The following is a 25,177-nucleotide window of genomic DNA, read 5'->3' as shown; positions in this document are numbered from 1 at the left end:
CAATGAGAACACATGGACACAGGGAGGGGAGCATCACACACTGGGGTCTGTCGGGGGGAAATAGGGGAGGGACAGTGCGGGGTGGGGAGGTGGGGAGAGACAGTATGGGGAGAAATGCCAGATACAGATGATGGGGAGGAAGGCAGCAAATCACACTTCCACGTGTGTACCTATGCAACAATCTTGCATGTTCTTCACATGTACACCAAAACCTAAAATGCAATTTAAAAATTATATATATATAAATAAATAAATAAATTATATATATATATATATATATATATATATATATATATATGAGGACCAGTTACACCAGTGCATGTCAATACAAATCATTCTAGAGAAATTTCTGTATTATCCTTAAATCCCAAACTGTGTGGCAAAGTTTCATACAGGTTTGCTAAAGCTAATTCCTCCTACTTTTGGATTACATGTCTCAGTCACTCTTTGTGACTGAGTGACTTAGTTCTAATCAATTAAATGTGAATGATCATTAAGTGTGCCACTTTTAGACTGACCCATGAATGTCTGCTATGTATGAACCTCCAGCCTCTTCCCCCTGGTGATCTGTGAAGACACATGTTAAAGATAATGAAGCCAAAAAAGAAAACAGCCTGGGTCCTAAATCTCTATCTGAAGGACAGCAGCTAAAATCAGACACTCATTTGAGCTTCATTTGAATGAAAATATATTGCTATTAATCTAGTGAATTTTGGAGGTTATTGTTACAGGAGCTGTCATTGCCCTAGCATACATGCAAAACATTGCCTCACCTGCTATTTCTAATATTCTTTAATACCTACAAGAAAATAAAACCAAAAGAAAACATCTCAAAAAGGGTTGGGAATTTCCTTTTCTCAAGTGCTTGATTTAACAGGACAAATATAGTAAGTTCAAATAGTTAGCTTTAACTCAGTAAACATTTAACTTGAATATTTCTTTTTCATGCTTACTATAGTTAATTTGTTTTACTAATCTATCTCTCTTTTCCTCATTTATTTATCTGCCAAACAAGTACTGAGTGCCTATCACAAATAGCATACTGAGTAGGCCCTCAAACAAGTACAGAGTGCCTATCACAAATAGCATACTCAGTATGCACTCAAACAAGTACTGAGTGCCTGTCAAACTATTTGAGTGCCTCAAACAAGTACTGATAGGCACTCAGTACTTTGTGTGATAGGCACACTACTTGTTTGATATGTAATAAACATCAGCATCACTGATATTTATTAAAAACAGGTGCCAAGATGTACTGTAATTTCTATGCAACATCACGACTTAAAAATTATTTTCTTTCTAAATCTATGTTTGAGAAAAACCATACAAACAAGATCTTCTGAATCACAGCTTTAAGAGAATATGGTCATCTGCTTTCACATGGACATTGTATAGCCCTCTACGTCTTTACTCAGCAAATGTTTATCGATCAATATCTAAGTGCCAGTGACTAACTGTTGGAAATTCAACAAGACAGGTAAAGTTTCTCCATTATATACTTTGCATTTTAGGAAAGAAATATGAATTAATATTAATTAGTGATAAATGATTTTAAGACACAATATCCCAAAATACATAAGGAAAAACAGCAAGTGCTGTTCTGGAGGGAGTGGCCAGGGAAGTCCTCTCTGAACAGGGATATAAGTTAATGTGAGTATTTGAGGAAAGAGTTTTGAAGGCAAAAAGAATGGCAGTGCAAAGGCCTGGAGGCAAGAAAATGCTTAGTTTGTTTACACAAAAGCAAGATGGACAGTTGAAGAGAGTAAGGGAACGCCGTGTAGGGAGAAGTGAGGTCACAGATGTGATCAGAAACCAGGTAATGCGGTTTGTTTACTTGTTTGCTGCGGAATTTGGAATTGATTCTGAGACTCACGGGAAGCTACCCGATTATTTGAAGTGAAAGTTATGATCTTACGATATTATCAAAAGGCTACTGTAGATAACAGACCCTCAGTGGCGTTTGGGTTTAAGGGAGTAATAGAAGCTTATATTTGGGAATTGGGCAGTGGTCTAGGAAAGAGAAACATTTATAATTAACTAGAGTGGAAATGGTGAATACACTGAGTAAGGTTTCTATTCAGGATATATGTGGAAGGCAGAGCTTATAATATATGCTGATGAACTAGATGTATGGGATGAGAATAAATGAAGTTTAGAGAATCATCTGTAAATTTATATTCTTGTCAATAAAACAAAAATAAAAATTAAGGAAGACAAACAAATTCGCTAAGTTAAAGAAGAGCAGTTACAGATTGGAGGGTAGATCACAATTTCTGTTTAAATATATTAAATTTGAGAAGTTTACTGACTACCAGATATTAACAAGGTGAAAATATGAGTCTCTCTTGAGGCAGAATTTTTCTTAAATAGTTTCAATAAAGTAAACAAGTATGGCTTAAAGAAAAGCACTGTTATCCCACAGTCCTGTCTAATTTTCTGGTAATAGAGCCAGAAAATGGCAGAGACAAGATTTTTAACAAGAAGTGGGTCTCCAGAACCCACACTTAAAACCACTATACTATATTTTTGATATATGAAACATTGTCAAGATTTGTTATCAACAGTTCTATGTTAAAGTTGATTATTTTAGGTAATAAACCTAAAACAATCTTCTACTCTGACAGTCTACTTAACAAACATTGGTGTCAATTAAATTTAATCATCAGAAACCACGTTTAAGATCTGGGCATAATAGTTTCTATTATCTCAATGACTTTACAATCCAGTCAACTATTAGTATATTTCATTCTATTGGCAGTAACACTGGAAGATAAAAGGTTGTGGCTTATCCTTATTTTCTACTTGAAATAAGGAGTACGTGATACAGAAAAAGCCCGGCATCCATCAGGTGACTTGTTTCTCTTCAGTTTGTCTTTCCAGCAACCTGGAGTGGTTTCATGCCATTGCTGACTTCTGTTTACCTCACTAACCCCTGGTTCAATTTCAGTTCTCTTTTTTCACCTGTATATCCAATTCTATTAAGTGTTAGAAATGATTTCTGTTTTCCTTGTTAAGAAATTAACAGATTCAATGTTCTATGAAAGATATATGGTTTATTTCTCTATGTGGTTATCTAACTTGATTGGGCGACAAAAGACAAAGTAGGTGTGGCAGCCAGACAGTGGGAATAATATTCTGAAGATTGATACCATTTCCCATATTAAAAAAATCTTTTAATAATCAAATATCAACTGTTAAGTATACTAGCCGGGCGTGGCGGCTCAAGCCTGTAATCCCAGCACTTTGGGAGGCTGAGGCGGGTGGATCACGAGGTCAAGAGAACGAGACCATCCTGGTCAACATGGTGAAACCCCGTCTCTACTAAACATACAAAAAATTAGCTGGGCATGGTGGCACGTGTCTGTAATCCCAGCTACTCAGGAGGCTGAGGCAGGAGAATTGCCTGAATCCAGGAGGCGGAGGTTGCGGTGAGCCGAGATCGCGCCACTGCACTCCAGCCTGGGTAACAAGAGCGAAACTCCGTCTCAAAAAAAAAAATAAATAAAATAAAAAATAAAAAATAAAAAATAAGTATACTTAGCTCTAGAACAGGTACTAGTGAGATATTTTTGTGAATATAACTGGGCTAAATATTTGTAGTATTTTAAAAAGATTTTTCCACACAAAATCAGTATATAGGGTTTATGGTACTAATTACAGTTTTTAATAGCATTCTTGTTGTTATGCCAAATTGATCTCTATGTCTTTTCCAGCATACTACCAGGGCCTATAAACAAGGAACTATGTTGCATTTTCCACTGAATGGCAGAGACTAACATGATGGATGGCACATACTGATGTACTTGGTGATCAGTAAACATTTACTGGAAAAAAAACTAAGAGAAACTATTAAAAACACATATTTATCTAAGTATATACGTATTTCTCTTTCCCTTTCCTAGACAAATGTATTGAAGGAAATATTCATTAAATCATCTAAACTTTTCATTCTTTCCCCAAGCCATTCTTCCTGCCACTAGGACTGTTCCAGTGAAATTTCAGAAATCCTACTGTGCTATTAAACGCAAAGCACAGATTTTGGTCTTCATCTTATTTAAATCATCAACAATATTCAACATACTTAACTACCACCTTCCAAAAAAATGTGGTTTCTTGCTAACCTTCTACCTCTTTCTCCTACTCATTATCAGTCTCCTCTGTTGGCTCCTTCTCTTTGTGGCCTCTAGTTTGGAACTTTCCATAGCTTAGTTTTCATTTTTTTATCCATTCTCCCCAAAAGTATTGTGACATATTCAAAAAGGCTATAAAGATATCGTATATTGATGAGTCCCAAAATTATATCTCTACTTCACACATCTCTGCAATACATTCTTATATAACCAACTACTTATTAAAATCATTAAATATCTCATGGGCACCTTAAACATAACATGTACAGCATCGTACTGCTGATTCAGTCCCTCCATGCTAACATGTTCTTCCAACCATCTGTTGGATCACAGGAAATTTATTATCATCACTGCACTAATGAAGTCCTCAACTGTTTATTCTCTAATATCTCGCACATCTACTCAAGACGATGTCATGCTAATTTTTTTTTCATAACATATTTCAAATCCAGCCTTTTCTCTGAAGTGGCTTTGCCACAAATATGAAGCCATCATTATCTTTTACGTAATAATCTTTAGAGCCTAGCTAGTTTCTTCACTCCCACTTTTAACCTCCTTCTAGATCTTTCTTTATGGAAGTGAGGAAGGAGACCCAGGCATCTGGGATCACCTGCCCCCTTGACTTCCACACTGCATTTCAATAGAAGAAAAGGCTGGCCTACTGGCACCTCCTGAATCACCTTCCTGTAAATAGCAAGCTCGGTATTGGGGAAACTCTCAGGAAGACACTGTTTTTACTTAAACAAGATCAAACCCCCGCCCCACTCCCCCATCGGGAGACCAGAAACCTTTCACATGTAATTCTTAAAGCTGTAAACCCAAGACCCTTTCATATGTGATTTCTAAAACTATAAACCCAAGACTAGAGCTGTAAAGCCGAAACCCTTTCACTCGTAATTTCTAAGGCTGTAAACCTAAGATTCTTTCATGTGTAATATCTAGAGCATAAGCCTATATAAAGGCAGAGCCTCTCTTTGTCAGACTAGCTGGGTTACTTAGACAAATCATCTCCCAGCTCCTGGCCGTAATAATAATAATAATAATAATAATAAACTCCTTCCTTCCCTGTTCAGTGATTGAGAGCTCTGTTTCTTGTGGCTGCTCCTGATACAGAAGAATGCACATATTTTAAAAACCTGATTAAGATCACATCATTTCCCTTTTGGAAAAAAACTTGTTAGTATATATGTCAAAAGAATTTGAAGAGAATTTAAACTAATTGCTGTTTTTCTGACTCTCGACCTACTTTGGCCCTGCTTTCTTCTGCAGCCACTTCTGTGCCTTTACCCACACTGTACTTACTGTGCTCAGCTCCCATTATCCAATCTTTACTGTGCCATACAGGACAAGATCTTTTCTTCCTCATGACCTTTGTATATGCTGAACTTCTAACACCACATCCATATCCTCACTCTTTCTTTGGATTATTTCTCTTTATCCCTCAAGTTATAACTTAAACGTCTCTTCCTTAGAGAAAACTTTTCTACCATCTACTTTATTTTTCTGTCACAATAACTTTTTCTCCTGACTACTAAATACAGTTTGAATTATGTTTTGTTTTTCTGTTGTCTTAATTTATATGTCATTCCTAGTACACTGTAAATGTCCCTAGGTAGAAGTCTATCTTTATTCCAATCTGCATTGTATTCAACACTCTATTTGTATACTGCTAACCAATTAGTGTTTGTTAAATGAATATAAAACTGTATTTACAAAATTGTCACTATAAATTAGGTTAAATATAGCTGAGCAGGCAAAATATATGTATTTTTACTCATAAATTGTTTAATTAAAATTTGACACACAGAATGGCCCTTTAGATGTCTTTATATTACAAGAAAAACAACCAACCAAATCTGAGAGTTCAACAGGTGCCAGTTTCAAGTTACGAGAGTCATCAAGCTTACTCTGAGAAATAAGGGCCCACATCATGTGAGTAGTCCATCTTGAAACCGGAGATGACAGATGAAATGGAAGTGCAGTTAGAACTATTACACTCTTTCTCTGTGTCCTCTTCACCCAAGAAATATTTTTTCCCCTTTCCAAGGTGTCTCACTAAGAAATGCTTAATGCTGCCAAACTAACATGAGCTAAAAAGAACTGGTAAATTATTTAAAAATGTAGCAATTGAAAAACTAAGTAAGCTCAAAGCCATTTAACACCATGACATTTAACCAGTCAAGAAACATTTCCCCCCTTTTACAAGATCTTTCCTTAAGAAATGCTTAATGCTGTGGAACTACCATGAGCTCAAAAGAATTGGCAAATTATTTGAAAATTTAGCAATTGGAAAACTAAGTAAGCCAAAGCCATTTACCACCATCCCATTTAAACAAGTGTCAGGTCGAGCCTAGGCTTTAGGGACTAATAAAAGCAGAGCCCTGGGTAAGTTTTTCTGGTTGCTTAGCAAGTCATTAGAGGAAAAATGCAAGCTGATAGAAGAACAGGTCCTATGGCCTCTTGTACTAGGTGGACTTCCTGATGAACTATACAGGCTAGGACGTTTAGCATATCTGATATAATGGATGCTAATCTTTCACAAGGTAGTGCCTCCAGGTTCAATGGCTGCTCTACCTGGTAGCTCTAGCCCTTTTCAGGAAAGCTATTTTAAACACGGAAAGATTTATAAGAAAAGAAATGCTCGCAGGACAAAATAATTAGTCTCATTTAGCTTTTCTTTTTCTTTCCTTCTTTTTCCTCCTCTCTCTTCCCCTTCTACTCCATCCTCTGATTATTTTTTATCCTACTTCTGCTCCTCTTCCTTTTTCTTCTTCAAGAGTATAACCCCATAGAGATTTTGTTTCACTGTGACTAATACACAATGAGCTGAAGTGAAAAGAGGGAGATAAGAGATCAGGAGACCTCTAAGTGCCTGAAAAACCTCTGTTGCATCTCAAGAGCACACATAACTTCACCCTTCTTGAAAAACTAGATTAGGCGGGAAATGTTTCAGAATTTTAGAGGAATCTGGTGAAGTCTCTCTCAGATTTCCAATCCATGTAGGCTGTTTATCAAAATCATATACAGCCTCATATAAACCCTGTGATCTGAAAAAGACATTACCTAAGACTCCAAAAAGGAAAGCCCCTTTATGTAGTCTTCTATATGTGATAGGGCTCCCAGGAGTAGATGGTCATCAATCATTCAAACTATTTCTGTGGAGGTGAGTCAGTGGTCAGATGCGAAGAAGGGTGATCTACGCATGTCCTCTGTACAGAGTCTATCTTAATGTAGTATATGAATAGTACTACATAGCCCATGAATCATTTCTCTGCTTAGGCTGTGTATAGTACTAAGGATAAATGGATACTTGTATGTGTGCGTGCATGCTTGTTTTCTCTACCTCAAGCACCTACCAAAAAGGTGGACAAGATCTCAAGAATACACATAGTACAGGCCAGGCACGATGGCTTATGCCTGTAATCTCAGCACTTTGGGAAGCTGGGGCGGGCAGATCATGAAGCCAGGAGTTAAGACAGCCTGACCAACATGGTGAAACCCCATTTCTACTAATACAAAAATTATCCAGGTGTGGTGGTCTGTACCTATAATCCCAGCTACTCCAGAGGCTGAGGTGGGAGAATTGCTTGAACCAGGGAGGCAGAGGTTGCAGTGAGTCAAGATAGCACTACTGCACTCCAGCCTGGCCAACAGAGGGATATTCTGCCTCAAAAACAAACAAAAAGAATATATATATAGTGCTGGTATCCTTTTCTTCCCTTATGACAACTTGACAACACACAACAGAAGTTCTCATTCCCCAAATCTGCATGATTTCTCTCCTTTTTACTTTTGGGTAGAACATGATGCAACAAATTTACGTGCTTTTCTCTCTCTGTATCTCTGTCTCTCTCCTTCTCTGAGCTTAGACTCATTCATCTAGAACGACTCCTGAGAGTCATTGCCTGGGACACTGCAATGTAATATTGTTGTTTATTTTCCTAGGTTATCCACAATGTCCTGTCATGAAAGTTTAAAATGTCTTTTCCTGGTGGAGGATAACAATGTTTCTGTCTGATAACATGACAGTGTATGGCCCAAATTTTCAAAACTTTTCAAAACTTTTTAAAATATGTCAATTAATTATTAATTCAAATCAGTTATTTTCATCTTTCTTAAGGTTAAAGAGGAGAAGAAAATCATAGCCCATGAATAAAACTAGGGGTCCATAATTTTTATCAATTTGTATGAAGTCTGAAGATCATAAAGAATTTGTGAAATTTTCCATATAGTAGAAGCACACAAGCTCCATCTAAGTTTTATGGGGTGACAACAATATAAATGTGAAATAGTTACTTCTTTTCTTGGTGTCTGATAATTGGAAGTAAAGTCTTTAAGGATAATTTTATTTTTCCTTGTTGAATTTGGCTACCAGATCTTCAGGGGATTTGCTTCAGTGGCAATGCTTCTGAAAGCAAAAGTTCATTGATTTTCTATATAATTTTAATCTTCAGAGAGATCTTCTTGAGGACTAATAAATGGAAGAATAAGTGTCTTATGGAATGCACTGAATTTCATTTGTGTTTCTAGCCTATCCAAAAGAAGATGCAATAAAGAGGGAAATGGAAAGCACAGCTCATGGGAGATGTCAAGGTTAATACTAGAGGCAGATGTTCAGGCAACAAATATTGCAGGAAATTGATGAGACAAGAGGTCAAGATGCATTGTTTCCAAGGCAAGGTCTCAAAAGCACATTTACTATGTACCAAATACATGCTAGAGCTATCTTTCAAACTAAAAGTTGGACCAGGTCATTTCTAAATTCAAACAGTCATCACTGATTTACCACTCTTCTGAGGAAAAAGTAAAACAATTTAACCTACCACACAATGTTACTGGCTATTTCTTGTTGAACATTTTTTTTTTCTTATTGAAAACATGGTAAGAAACTTACTCAGGTTACTCCCAAATTTTAACTATATGGGATTTTCTTGACTGTTCACAATGATTAACTTTAATTACATGTCAATTATTTTCAATATCCATGATCGTAATCAAAGAGGTGCCAAGAGCCTTCTTACACACTAACTACTTTTACAGATATTGAGTTTTAAAAGCAAAAATAGTTTGAATGTTAAAAATATTTGCTTGACTATGGCCCGGTTCCTATTGGAAATATAACTGCTTTTAATTTAAGTACTTTGTATTTAACTCCGCATAACAATATAAAATCAGGAAACTGTTCTGTCAGTCATCATATCAGAACAATTCCATAACTCATAATTACTACAGATACAAATTATCAGTATGACTAATATATATAGTCATATGTAATATAACTAAATCTCTGTGGTCCTACTGTCTATAGCATCCTCTGAATAGCTTTTTTTTCCAAATTCTCACCTATTTGAAATCAAACACCTTAAACATTTCCCAGAGACCACTGTTTATGACTCACCAGTCCTAGAAGCTGATGTCTGATGCAGAACCCTGAATATATACAGGTAAAAGGGCTATGAGACATTTCAGAAGTCAAATTGTCTGACCTTATCTACTATTTTACTAAGAATGCATGAAATTAGCAGACACTATAGGTAAATCAATGGGTCATCAATGTGATGAACCCAGTACACCCCAACTGATCTTTGAGAACTGGTAAGTAGAAATTTAAAACTTTCTTTTTCCCACCACCAAATAGCTATACCATTTACAGAAGCTTTCCTTAGTCACAGAATGTTCAACTGACTGCTCATGAGAAAACACATTTATTTCATGAAACATTTTACATTCCTCCATTTGAAATAATGTCTTCATCCTCTGAATGTCTGTAATTTTATGTGTTTACATTTTATGCTGCTTACCCATTTCTATTCTATAATTGTTTTTGACATATTGTACCTCTATGATTTTGAACTAGTTAGCATAAAAAAATTCTTAAATAGTTGTTAAACCCTAAGTTCAATAATATATATTCAGTGCTAAAATATGTGTCATAAAGGATATTTTAAAAAACATAACCCTACGTCTTTCCATTCAGACTCATTGAAACTAACTTGTAAGCATTCCTACTTGTTATACCTAGAACAATGACTCCTTTTCTTCATGCATACTTGCTACACTTGACCTACTTTAGGGACTATCACTTGAGCTAATCTGAGCAAACACATTTGGGCTGCATACCTTTATCATCCATCGCATTTTGTGTTTATACCTTTATCATCACATATTAGTTAATATATCCTATTATTTGTTTATCCATTTCTCCCATGGAGTGTTATTCTATACCAACCCAAATAGCCACAGTTGTGTGCCTGTCACATACCAATGAATACACTGATCATTTTATCATTTTCTTTAAGTAGTCTATCATCAAAAACTTAAAGTTGGCATCTTCATTTTAGAACGTTAAGAAGAATGTCTTCTGAACATTTTCAAGCCTCTCTCATTTTCTAAAACATACTGTAGCAATACATTTTTTCTTTCTCCTTTCAGATTGAAGTGAATCAGCCTTATAGTTAGAATGTCTTTGAAGCGGATCTTTGAATATGCATACAGCCCTCTCCTTACTTGGGAAATTGAAGTGCAAATGATGTGAAAACAGTTACAGAAAATAAGACAAAACCAAACTTCAAACACTAGCATACAAGGACACCACCTAACATCCAAAACATATCAAAAGCAGCAAGCAAAATACTCTGTGCTGTACGTCAGTGTCCCTGAGCTGCATGGAAAGCAACAACCAACAGGTCTCCTTCCTTCCTAGACATTGACTCTTTTCTTAGTTTCATTTATTTTTAATTAAGGGGGAAAAAGCTTAAAGCAGGTGCTTTCTGTATGAATAAAAAAAGACTTCTAAGCCACAAGAGAAGCACTAAAACCCTGCGGTTTCTCAGTGGCAATGCCAGAAAAAGCAGAGAAACAGAGATTGGCTTTTATCATCAAAACTGCAATAGATGCAAGTTATATTTCCTCCCACTGCCTTGCCAGAATTTAATTATTTATAGAATAAGTTATCAGGTGTAAAATGCACAGTTCCATTTGTTATAATGTAAGAAGCATGTGAAAAAAGAAATTGTGGTTAAAAAAATGGAAAAAAAATGAAAGAACCACATCTTTAGTCTGTTCAGGCTGCTGTAACAAAAATACTATCAACTGGGTGACTTATAAATAACAGAAATTGATTTCTCATAGATCTGGAGGCTTGGCAGTACAAGCTGAGGGATGTTTAGTGTCTGGGCTTTCCCACAGATGGTGCCTTCTAGCTATGTCCTCATATGCTGGAAGAGACGAAATATCTAGGTATCTGCGTCTTTTTTATAAGAGGACTCATCCCAATCATGAGTACTCCACCGTCATGACTGAACCACCTCCCCAAAGCCCTACATTCTAATACCATAGTCTTGGGGGTTAGGATTTCAACAATGAATTTGAGTGGGACAGATACAAACATTCAAGCCATAACAGAATTTATAAGTTAAATCTTTACATAAGTTGATGTAGTCTTCTGTTCACCAAAAGAAATCTGAGCATAGCTCAGAGTGAGAAGACCTAGAACTGTATTTGGTTGCAGAGTGTGAACTTTCTGACTTAGTGCTCATGGATACAGGGTTTGAATTCACCGGACAAACTACATTCTAAACATTTGCCCCCTATGAATAAGCAACAAACATCTGTTTTCTCATCATCACAACAGGGATAAATAATGAGTTTTACATCGCAAAATTGTCTTAAACATTCATTAAGGTAAAGCATCTGAGACATTTAACGTGGCAAATAGCTAGGCTTCCTTCATAAATAATAACATTTTAATGGAAGTTTATGGCCCAAGTGATATTTTAAATCACACTAAATATTGTAGAAAACAATGCTTCATATCTTTAACAGCCTATGATATTGCATCCAACAGACTATTCCACAAAATTCTTGTGCTTAGTTATGATTTACACCAATTAACTGTAATCCATCCATGTTGTTGTTCATTTATAATAATAAACGCAATTTTATTTAGAATCGACTATGTGGCATCTTCCTGGAGGAAATAAGTAGGTAATATGTGTGCAGCTCCTGTTTCTATAGAACGTATTGAAGAGGAGAAAAGCAGACCAGAGAGGAAGAAAGGAATAGAGAAGGAGAAGAACAGAGGTGAGAGTGGTTGGTTAAACAGTAAATAGATGGTCAAACAGTAAATAGAAACACACAAATAATTGATGAATTACAGTTTCAGTAATTGCAATGAGAAAAAATTAGAAAATGCTGCCTAACTTCTTGTGGGAAGGCAAAATGGTACAGATACTTTAGAGGGCAGTTTGGCAGTTTTTAAGTAAACACACTATTATTATATAGTCCAGTGAGTGTGTGCCCTGATGTTTATCAAATGAGTCAAAAACATGTTCACACAAAAACCTCCACAAGATGTTTATAACAGCCTTATTCATGACTGTAAACAATTAAGAAAAACTTGAGTAGGCTAAATTGATAAACCAAGGTATATCCAGGCAACAGAACATTATTCAGTCCTGACAAGAGCTCTGAAGACATGAAAAAAACATGGAAGGACATTAAATCCCCATTATTAACTGAAAGAAGCCAATCTAAAAAGTCTACATACTGTATTACTTCAACTATATGGCATCACTACAAATGCAAAACTATGGAGACCCTAAAAAGATGGATGATTGTCAGAGGTAGAGGAGGGACAGAGGAATTAACAGGTGGATCACAGAGGATTCTTAGGGTATTATTACTATTTTGTATCTATAATGGTGGTTACATATTATTATGCATTTTTTCAGACCCGAGTAATGTATAAGGACAAGAGTGAACTCTATTGTAAACTACAGACTTTGGGTGATAATGATGTAAAGTTTAATTGATTATAAAAAAAAAAAAATTCACTATGTCATGGGATGTTGACAGTGAGGGAGCCTGTGCATGTGTATAGGGAGGGGTATATGAGAACTCTCTGTATTTTCTGCTCACTTTTTCTGTGTACCTAAAGCTCTTCCAGAAAATAGTTTAAGAAAAGTTGCCTAAGCATCTGTTGTGGGAATATCACAAGGTTTTCCTGAAAAAGAGAGACATATGCTAAACCCGAAAGATAACTAGAATTGGGAGAGTGTGCAGGAAGGACTGGGGATCATTCTAGGTTAAAGTGTAGCATGTGCAAAGACACACAGCCAGAATTTTGAAGGAATATTTGAGCAGCTGAAGCTTAAATAGGAGGCTACCATACAGAGCTAGTAAGAGACCAGGAGGAAGTGAAGCTAGAGAAGTTATCAGGAAGGGGCCAAACTGTACATAGCCTTGTTGACCACGGCAAGGTTGCAGTACTTTGGAATCGATTTTGGAATCCAGTCTATGCTTTTATTTTAGAGTAGCTTAATATCTTTGTAGAGACATGGTGGCTTATGCCTGTCATTCCAGCATTTTGGTAGGCTGAAACGGGAGGACTGCTTGAGGCCAGGAGTTCCAGACAAGCCTGGGCAACATAGTGAGACCTCATTTCTACAAAAAATATTTTAAAAAATTTTAGCTGGTTATGGGGCCACATGTCTGTAGTTCCAGCTACTCAGTAGGCTGATGGAGGAGAATCACTTGAGCCCAGAAGTTTGAGGCCGCAGTGAGCTATGATCATGTCACTGCATTCTAGCCTGGGCAGGAGAGAAAGATCTCATCTCAAAAGATTTATATATATATATATATATATATATACACACACACACACATACATACAGTTATCTATCTTAAAAATAAATTGATATTACATTTATTTATCTATCTTAAAAATAAATGGATAAGATACATGGTGTGGAGAAAAGAACACTGAAACACTGATCTACCAGTTTGTAAGTATGGGCATTTAAGATTCTGTGCCCAACTCTCCAATAAATTAACAATGTTATTTTCTGCATGGCCAAGCTTTCAATTCATCCATGTGTTCACGCTAAAAGTGAAGAAACTGAGGCTGAGAGAAGTTTCCATCTAACTGAAGTCTAAAATGTTAAGCTATTACATTTTTGCATCCATATGACACTAAACATATTCTAGGTTTCTACCAAATACAAACATTCTTCTACCAGTCACATTCAAGCAAAACTGTGATGCATGAAGATAAAACGTAGGCATTCATTATCTTTAATATCTAAATAGGTCTATGAGTTGGTCATTATTATACTCTACTCCATTTACCAATCAAAACTACTGTTGTAAGACTTTTTTTGTTGTTGTTGTTCTTGAGATGGAGTCTCACTCTGTTAACAAGGCTGGACTGCAGTGGCAAGATCTTGGCTCACTACCACCTCCAAATATCGAATTCAAGTTATACTTGTGCATCACCTCCTGAGTAACTGGGAGTACAGACAGCCAATACCATGCCTGGCGAATTTGTGTATTTTTAGTAGATACAGAGTTTTATCATGTTGTGCAGGCTACTCTCAAACTCCTGACATCAAGTGATCCACCCGCCTTTGCCTCGTAAAGTGCTGGGGTTACAGGCATGAGCCGCTGCACCCAGCATGTTGTAAGACATTTAGATTGTACATCATAGCTGTGCTATGTCTATTATATAAATGTAAGGCAATATATTTTCAGTATTCTACTGAAAATATTAGACTACATTTTTTCATTATATATTATACTTATTTAATACAGAAAACTTCTTCTTTGCATTAATATTTTTCATTCCAGATTTCACCATTTCCTCCTTCTCCAAACCCTCGCATACCTTGCATTACAAAATACTGTCACTGTGTTGCTTAGAAATGTTCAGAACACATATCCCTTCACCTTTTTCTTCCCCATAGCACTCACTGCTGCCCATAAACAAATTAACAAATAAATAAACAATAATTTTGTTTCTTCGCCCCTGCAATCCTCTGCTTTTGGGTGACAGATTTTATAAAAGCTAGCATCTTGTTTCTCTTTTACCAGAGCATAATTGATCTTGGGAGAGGAAAATATCTTTTTTTTTTTTTTTTTTTTTTTTTGCTGTTGTTTGTGGTGAAACCTGTCCTGAGAAGCAGATCAAGCCTTATTTCTTATGGCTATTTCATATTTAGCATTCTCATTAGTAGTAGTGAGCAAACCCTCAGGGTGGACTTCCACTATGCAGTGCAGATTAAGTTTTAGCACTTTTAGGGATACCTTTCTAATTTTTAAGAAGCAGCCATTATCTTTTGTCCATTGAGAAATCTCTCCTAATGACTACTTTACTCACGGCTTGCCAATTGCTTTATTATTTTTTAATACTACTACCAAATAAGTGTCCTAGCTAATGCTTTTATTACCCTCATCATACAGTTTCCTACATTTTGAACCCAATGCTGACTTCCTTTTTATCCCACACATTATTTGTCTCTTCCACACAGCTGAATGTTCTCTTTGGGTGACAAATTGAAACTATCTGATTTTTGTATTATTTTAAGGATCTGTAAACAAGTGTGCTCAACATATATTAAAACAAAGTATCAATTTCACCCAAATAAGAACATTGTTGATTTTTTTAGTGCATTGCAAAAGGATGTGAGCCAGTCCTCTTTTCCTTAATTTGAATATAGGAAAAGTGTATATAGATTTCTTTATAAGTTTTCCAAATACATTGTTTTAGTGAGTATCCAAAGGAAGTGTTTTGACTGATCTAAAATACAAATTACTTGAATTCAAATAAGGATAAATGTCAAAACAACAAAGATATCTATTCAAAAGAGAATTATGAGTGTCTAAAATTACATCTTTGCTTATTTCCTATTAAGAGATAATGAGTATTATTTTTTAATAGAATTAGTCATCTTGAACACAGAAAACACTTGGTAAATATTTATTAATAATATTAATCACTATTTCATGAGGAAATAAAAAACAGAACCATAGATATACATCAAAATGTTTGCCTTGCGGTACTAGTGTCTTCTGTTTTAGGTTTATTTTGAAGATGACATTTAAAAACCCCAAACCACAAACAGACTATACTCCTGTAGAACTCAGAATCCATTTTTCTCTGAAAACAGTTTCTCCATTTTTTCCTCATTTTAACACACATACGGCTTCCACACTATATAGATATTTGTGTTTTAATGTAAGACTTTAATTAACACTTTCATCAACTCTATCTTTTGCAAAACAATAATCCAGACCAATCAAGAGTTAATGTATGAAGATCAATCTTGTTTGGTAGAATTTCATTTACTGAGGAAGAAATGAGCAGTTTTCTGATCAAATTAAAAAGAGAACGGTCATTTTTCTTGAATTTTTCAGCAAGTCTAGGATGTTCAAAAATTGCATTCTGCCATTTAAATTCTTTTACAGAGCATTTGAAATTCAAAATGATGTAAGTACTTTAATCTTGTTTGGATTCACTTTGTAATTAGATCTGCTAAAAAGAATAATCTGCACTAATTATCAGCTTGTCAGAGATTGTCATAGCTCTAAACATTAAGAAAAACCTGAGAGTTCAGGCCTTTAGTGTTATCTACAAAAAATTAATTCTCAGAAATAAAGAAAAAAATAGCTTTCCATCTCCCTATCCAGCACGGACTATTTACCTCCCAATTCACTCTCCATTATTAAACAAAAATAATTGTGGTAATATTAATCCTCTCTAATCCTATAAATATGTAGCTGCATTAACATTTTTATATGATGACCTAATTAGTGAAACTTTTACAATAGCTTAAAAGGAATCTGGAAAAAGTGCAATTTTGTTCTGAAGATCTCTGAGAAGAAAGATGTTAGAGGGAAGTTCAGGTGAACATAAAAAGAATTTACTGTGAAGAGAACTGCTACAAATTGTTAGGTAAAAGGCTTATTGCTTTGAATTATGCTTTGTTGTTTCATGTTAAATTAAAAATTCAATACATGTATATTTCAATTACTTGAATTATTTTAATGTTGTTTACACAGACTACATGTGCTACTATATTAGCTGGTATAATTAGAGCACACATGCAAGACAATTTTTAAATTTAAGTTTTTACATGTTAATGGAGACTGACTGCCAGCCAAATGAATGAGTTTTGAACAATTTCATAAAGGCTTCTACCAACTATGAAAAATAGGACAACCATTCAAGCTTAGATACCCGAAAAGCCTAATCAGAACAATAAAATCCATTTGTTAAAAGAGCCATTGAATTATACGAATGAAAGAAAATGCATTCGTTTTTTCTTATTAAATATATTCATAAGTCCTTTTATTCTAAAACACTCACAGAATTCTGAATTCTGGATTTTGGTCTGGCGTGTAGAGATTACTTCCATCTACACAATAAGAAAAGCCAAACAAACCAAAACTCAACAACCCTTCTGAGATTTTTAAGAGCACTGAGGTCATAGGGAAATCTACTGCCCCAAATACCGGAGAGACAGTCAGGCAGGCACAAAGAATCACAACTTACCAGAGCAGAAACTCAGAAGCAGAAACCTCTGCTGGAGCCAAAACCAGGGTAGGAAAACAAACTGTAACTGATGAAACGCTGGAGGCTCAGTGTGTGCAAGCTTGAGAGTTACTTGGAAACTACAGGGAAGCCCACTCTTAAGGAATATCCCACACTGTAATGAACTTTACCTTCAAAAATGCTACAAGGTTCTCGCAGTGAGGTCTGGAGAAAAAAAATGCCCTCACGCTTCCAGCGTGGAGAGGAGAGAGGAGCCATTTTGAAAACTCCCAGAGCATTCTGTTCCTCTTAAAGAGGCTCGTCCTCAAGTGAAACTATTTTACCAGAGCCTAATTGACCTGTGGGAAGGGAAATACCCAACTCCAACCTTCTGTAGCTTTTCTGTCTCACCTAACGGAATGGGGTACAGAGAAGCACATTTGAAGGTCACAGCCCAGAGACACAGGATCACCAAGACTGAGACCTCATCATAGGACTATTAAAGGCTTACCCTCTCCCCATACCTTACACTATCAGTAGGGATCTTTTATAACAACAGATTGCAACTGGAAGAACTGCACACCTCATACTTATTTGAGAAGAATTTTCTAATGAAACCAAAATACAACAGGCAAGATGAAAATAAAAATGAGAGGAAATTTTAACCTCTGACACCTATATCTACAGCAGAGCAAACAGCGTGCCTCTTAGCCAGATAAACATAAAATGTTATGCCATAGGCCTGTTTATCTTAGTTCCTTTTACCTAATGCATACTGTCTTTAAATATAAGTATATTTAGTATATACAAGATATACTAAAAGCCAAAAAAAAAACAGTTTGAAGAGACAGAGTAAGCACTGAAGTGAGACTCAGATATGACAGGGATTCTGCAATTATCAGGCTGGGAATTTAAAACAAATGTGACTAATATGCCACGAGCTCTAATAAAACAACCTTAACAATGATGACCAAAATCAAAACACATGTGCAGATGCTCCTTGACTTATGATGGGGTTATACTACAATAAACCCATCATAAGTTGAAAATATTGTAAGTAGAAAATGCATTTAATACACCTAATCTACTGAACATCGTAATTTGGCCTTTCCTATCTTAAACATGCTCAGAAAACTTGCATTAGCCAACAGCTTGGGCAAAATCATTCAACATCACACCTATTTTATATTACAGTGTTGAATTGATCATGTAAGTTAACGAATGCTGTGCTAAAAGGAAAACCCAGAATGGTTGTATGGATGCTCAAAATGCTGTTTCTACTGAATGTTTGTTACTGTTGTACAATGATAAAGTTGAAAAACTGTAAATTAGTGAACACTTGTACTGTGCTCTGTGCTCTGAGAAATACTGCAACATCCAGCATTATCTTTGTCCTTCAAGAATTTACAGTGTTTAAGATTAGACAGAGAAATGAGCAAATGTTCTACCAGAAAGTGATAACTGATGCAATATTTAGTTTCTTCCCATCTACTCTAGTGCTAGAATGCCATGAATTACCCCCTGTACATTGTCAACTCTCTGCTATGGAAACCGTTTCCATGTTCACCTATACTCTACGTACACCCTTTATTTTTAGTACTAATGCAAATCAATTTACCTTTTCTCTAATTTTTATGGTAACTGCTTTATTCTTAAGACTCTCTCAAGTTTAATATCTTCCTTTTATTCCTTTAATATCCCATTTGCACTCAAGATTAATGGGGGAGGGAAAAATAAACCTAAGAAGCAATTTTCTAATGTTTTTATGCATTTTCCATACCTGTTTCCTTTTCATTATTTTGTCTCAATATTTACAAATTTAACTTGCTACCAATATTTTTTCACTCAAATATTTTGAATATTTTCTTTGATTTTCTGATACTTCAGCAGATTGTTTTACTTTCTATTCCAATTAATAATTTGCATGTGATTTTCAAAAGTATATTTTTTAAGAATAACTACTTTAGACTAGATATATACTGCTATAGCATTGGCATGAATAACATTTCAATGTTAAAATTCTTTTTCAATAAACTAAATTTCCCTTATCTTTAGCTAATCATTTTTAAGTATGACTAATGTATTAGCAAACGTTGAATCTGCCTTATCTCATTGTAACATTTCACACAAACATTATCTCTTGCTATGACAAGTTTTTAAATTTCATTTCAGCTTTCAAGTACTTAGAGAATAGTTATAAAACTATCAATTTGAAATTAATTTAGTAAATGGTTTACTAAAATTTAAAAGCATTGTGTCTGTAAAAGTTTATCCTATTTAGTAGATATGTGGTCTTATGAAGCTATATTTTTTCAAGATGTTTATATTTCTAACATAAACTAATAAATTTATCCTTCTGATTTTATTTTTTATTAAAGAGAGAGCTCAAGTATTAATAGATTCATATTTCACATGTGAAAGAACATATACCAGGAGATTATCTATTTTAGGAAATTTGGGAGATATTTGGTAGTAAATTATTTTGGTTATGAAAACATATCATCTCTAAAATAAGCATTGATTTTCTAAGTGACTTAGATTTCTATGTATGTAAGCTGCATTGGCAGAAGATATAGTTAAATAAAAAACACATCTTAGCATTTTGTTCTTTATACTGACTCTTTGAGGAAGACATTATTGGTATAATCTGAGGTTTCAGAAAAATAATTTCTTGATACCAACTAACTTCCAATTTAAGTAACACAGCACCTGAATTTTTTCTCCCAAGATCTATCCCTTTGGGAGCAGTATGAGAAAATCTTTTTCCTAGGGCAAATCCAAAATTAGAAAATTCTCAGAGAAAGGAAGACTTCTGTTTGACCTCCTTCATATCCCTCCAAAACAGACGAGCCCTGGGAATGTCCTTTAAGAGGGAAAAGCACTGGGCTTAGGCCAAGCCCTTCCACAATCGTGTTTTCAAGATCTTGTGTTTGGTGACAGTTATTGATCATATTTTTCTGTGTAATTCCTTCACCTTGTCTAGTGACTCTTGTTTCTGATTTGTCCTTTCTGATCTTTCAGCTAGCTCTGAGAAGGAGTTTCTAGCTTCATTTGCATTTCTATTTCCATTTGTTCATCTTTCTTACACACTGGCCAGATGCTTGGAGTATGATTCTTTATTCTTGCACTGGGTCACCTGACTATACCCCCTCTCTAATTATTTAGCCTTAACCTCAGTGAAGCTTGGTCTAATAATGATATTTATAAATACACTTTTAAGATTTCTGATAACCCAGTCTTACCAATTGCTGTCTCTTTACTATATTCATGGGCTGCAGTCCGTTTTGTTAAAAGACTGTGGTCAAAAGCTATTTTTTAATAGAGACATTTTTACCAAGGAAAGTCATTTCTAGTGCTAATGGAGTTCAGACGAGTTCAAATTTGCTGAGGAAGCAGATTTGTCCTCCTTGGACATACAATATGCTGAGCCCAACCCTGGAAGTAGCACTATGTCCTTGGGCAAAATAAAAGTTCTGCCAAGACCCTGACAGTATTAAGTAATTCCTCTATTGGCATCCTCCTTCCGAATGCATTAAGACATTAAAGGCCAATACATTAAGTCACTTGCACCTTAGTGTGGATCAATTTATCAGAATGTTTTTCTCCTGAAAGGACTGAGGGTGCAAGTGATGAACGGACAAGAAGGGAAAAAGGAATGCTGAGAAAAATGTAGCCTGTACAGAGAAGGAGAGATGCACTAAAGGTTAACTACTACAACCTTACTTTTCACCATGTAATTTTCTATTATTTATTGCACAGCCAAGAGAACGAAAAAAAATATTACAACCAAAACCACCAGTAATCTTTACCGTAAATCCAGGTATGCATAAACATGTCGAGCCAGGTTCATTTTCCATGCACAGTTCATGAACACATGAGTTGGGAATGCATTCAAGTTCCTTCTCACAGTGGCGTCCAGACCATCCTGTTAAACAAAATTACAAAGCAGATATGCAATTTTTTTTTTCTTTTTTAAGACAGGGTCTTGCTTTGTCTCAGGCATCAGGCTGGAGTGCAGTGGCGTAATCTCGGCTCACTGCAACCTCCGCCTCCTGGGCTCAAGCAATTCTCCTAACTCGGCCTCCTGAGTAGCTGGGACTACACGCACATACCACCATGCCCAGCTAATTTATTTTTGGATTTTAGTAGAGATGGGGTTTCAATATGTTGGCCAGGATGGTCTTGATCTCTTGACCTCATGATCCACCCACCTCAGCCTCCCAAAGTGTTGGGATTACAGGTTTGAGCCACCATGCCCAGCTGCAATTTTTTAAAATAATAAAAACAGTTATGTTAATAGCTTATATTTATTGGATTTTACCATTTAAAATAATTATGCTAGGTGTTTTGTACAAATTACCTGAGTGTATCTTCATGATCAATTGATCTATATCTATGTATCTATGTATCTATGTATCTATCTATTTATCTGTCTATCTATCTAGCTAGCTAGCTATGGAGGCGAAGTTACCCTCTTGTTCATGCTGGAGTGCAATGATGTGATCTAGGCTCACTGCAACCTCTGCCTCTCAGGTTCAAGTGATTCTCCTTCCTCACCCTCCCAAGTAGCTGGGATTACAGGCATGTGCCACCACACCTGGCTAATTTTTGTATTTTTAGTAGAGACAGGCTTTCACCATGTTGGCCAGGCTGGTCGCAAACTCCTGAACTCTAGTGATCCACCCACCTTGGCCTCCCAAAGTGCTGGGATTACAGGCATGAGCCACTAGGCCCGGCTATCTTCATGATCATATTTATTGGGTAGCTATTAGTCTATCTCTATTTAGTTCATGAGAAAGTTAAACTCAGAGAAAATAAATAACTTGCTGTAAAATCATACAGTTAAGTATAAATAAAAGCGAGTACAAGTATCATAAGTCTCAGCTCTTATTCATGGTGCCATTCAACATTGCATATACAAATGTCTTTACCTATTTTATGTTGGAATAAATACATGGAAGGCAACAGAATAAAGACACTTCATAATTCCCTTCATATGATTCTTAAATTCCGAAGAAAGCAACTACTATGGATATCTAGATATACAATGTTTTTGTAATACTTGTAGTATTACCGTTAGTATTTGTTACAATGTGGTTCTTTGGAATATAAATATGGTATCTTTGTACATTTGGCCATTGGCTGTAAAAATTCTCCTTAAACATGACAATCTAATTTTCCATACCAAAACATAATTTGATTGTATGTATTTTGTTTGGCTTTTGCTAGTCAAACATTTCATTATTTTCATCATCAACCTATCGACCAACATTGCTAAGTACTCTATAAGCTAATATCTCAGCTATAATTTACTGGGTACATACATATCAGGAACACTTTTCGAAACCATTGATTCTTCCCTATCAGATAATTACTTCTAGTGAATCTTAATATGCCTAACATGCTATCCACAACATCATGTTAACCTAAATATACCCTAATACATAGGGACAATGGGTCTTCACAGGCAGCTCTCACTGCTCACTGACTAAATATGCTCACTGTAATTACAACTTCTTAACTTTTATTTTTCTATATATTATCTATTAGCATTTAATCTGAACCCTGGCTGTTGGGAAATGTAAAACTTATTGTTCATACTTAGGAAGATATTTCGATTGTTCTCCCCTGATAAATTGTAACAAAACAATTAAATACATATTTTGAGGTAATTAGCAATGATTTACTGAAATACTGCATTATAAGAAAAAAATAAGGCCTGACTTTAAAAGACATGGCAATATCCATATCAAGCTTAGAAATAGCTGCCAAGAGACTAAACTTATCAAATCGTCATCCAAGACTCTTTCCACTTTCCAATGCTCTTTCATGTGCTGAGCTGATTCCATTGGGAACTCTACTAAGGAGGCTATAAAAGGTGATATGGAAAAAACCATCTTTGCCGGGTTTATAAAAAGCCAATACTAGTCATTCACATAGTTGAGTCTCACAAACATATTATTGAGCATAAAAATATATTCCATAAAAAATACACCCTGATGACTGTGCTTATAAAATTCAAATGCACATGAAACTTAATAACATTGCTTAGGGATGCATATATATATATATATATATATATATATATATATATATATATATAAATAAAACTCTAAGGAATACTAAGGGAATGTTGAATATAAAATTCACAGTAGTTACTGCAGGGAGTGGGATGTTCCTGGAGGCATATAGAGGAAGTGAGAATTATTGATAATATTCTATTTCTCAGAACACATGGTGTTATACACATTTATTACAGTGTATATTTTTATGTATCTTCTTTTGATTGAATAAAATATTTCCAAATATACTTTAAGCCATGAAAATGATAATATAGTTTTTCTTTTGCTTCTTATACTGTGAAGAACATGACAAACCTTTAAACCATAAGATGGGAATTATAAAAGAAAAATTGCACTGGACCAGTTATACAGACAAGGAAGACTTTATTCAAGAGTACTGCAATAGGAGACAGAGACTCTTATAGTAGGGGAGAGAGCTTGCACTCAATCCCAGTAAAATAAATGGCAGCAGAAAGATTTTTAAATGCCTGGTGAAGTAACAGAAAAGTACTGCGGGGAGGTTTGTGTGGGTGGGAATTTGGTCAATGTGGTTAGGCCACCTGTACTTGCTGACTGTCTCTTACTGAGGTTAGGGTTCTACTCTCCCAAAGAAACTGCAAAATAAGGGCACTATTTGTCGCCTTCCAGGGTTACTTGTTGTTTTGTTTTGCCTTGTTGTTGTCGTTACTGCTGTTTTGTTTTGTTTTTGAGACAAAGTCTCACCCTGGTGCCCAGGCTGGAGTGCAGGGGTATGATCGCAACTCACTGCAGCCTCAACCACGTGGGTTCAAGCAATCTTCTTACTGCAGCCTCTAGAGTACAACATTACATTTTGAAGGAAAGACTTCCTGGTCCATGAGAAACAGCCTGAGAGAAGATATATATCTCAAAGAGACAGAGAAATAATTTACAACTACAAGTTTTCTAAAGTAAATGCTCTAAGGAAAGGGAGATCAGGACCTGTAGTCAGTAAAAAGTCTGTTTAAAGCCTAGTCAAACTGAGAAAAACATTAAGACTGTCTTGGTCAAAGACAACAAACAAGGATATAAAATAAGTCAAGAGACATTCTTTCCCCTGAGCCAGGATTAGGAAGATGAGAAATATTAAAGCACCATTAGAATTTCTGAGTTCAAGAACCCATTGTGCCAATCCAAGGAAGGCTGATTACCAGGAAGCTGCCAATTCAATGCACCTACACACTGAATTAATGACTCTACAGTGAGATCTGCTGCAAAGAGCCACATCTCTCCATGACTATTTTAACAGAAAAATCTGCTAAGATACCCAGAAATGGTCTCCATCAGAGCCTTGAGATTTTAGGTATGTTTAGTATTGGCAGAACTCAATAATATTTGCAACTCCAGCTTTCAGGGAGTCTGGAAATTGCAGCTTTTAATACTCTTGCCTCTGTAGTACAGGAAACCACACTAGATGGGAATGGATACTGAGTGTCAATCATACCCATTGGTTTGAAGAAACACCCAAGATGAATAGGTGCTTATAGTGGTGTAGGACAATGTCATGGTAAGAAATTAGACCAGAATAACAAAACATAAATCAGCCAAATTAATACTTATTGGACAAGAGGTTTTTTTTTTTTAATGTTCAGAAACAAAGTATGTTATCTCTTGAGTCTTATGTAGCTTTGATTTTCACTCTTAACAAGGTAACCAAA

At 35.5% G+C, this 25,177-nt stretch overlaps 1 protein-coding gene across 1 annotated transcript in view; it reads right to left on the bottom strand.

The window, feature by feature from the left end:
- The window catches only part of LOC141579921 (protein eyes shut homolog), a 535,064-nt gene extending 513,709 nt beyond the window's left edge, over positions 1–21,355 (bottom strand). The window contains exon 1 of the mRNA XM_039467768.2: positions 21,249–21,355. Coding sequence (XP_039323702.2) covers positions 21,249–21,296 — 48 coding nt within the window. The 5' untranslated portion in view covers positions 21,297–21,355. The remainder of the gene's footprint in view (positions 1–21,248) is intronic.
- Between the last annotated feature and the right edge of the window lie 3,822 nt (positions 21,356–25,177).

Source organism: Saimiri boliviensis, chromosome 4, assembly GCF_048565385.1.
Source record: "Saimiri boliviensis isolate mSaiBol1 chromosome 4, mSaiBol1.pri, whole genome shotgun sequence".
Taxonomy (NCBI): Eukaryota; Metazoa; Chordata; class Mammalia; order Primates; family Cebidae; genus Saimiri; species Saimiri boliviensis.
The sequence above is the reverse complement of the archived record's forward strand: the minus strand, read 5'-3'. Positions and strand labels throughout refer to the sequence as shown.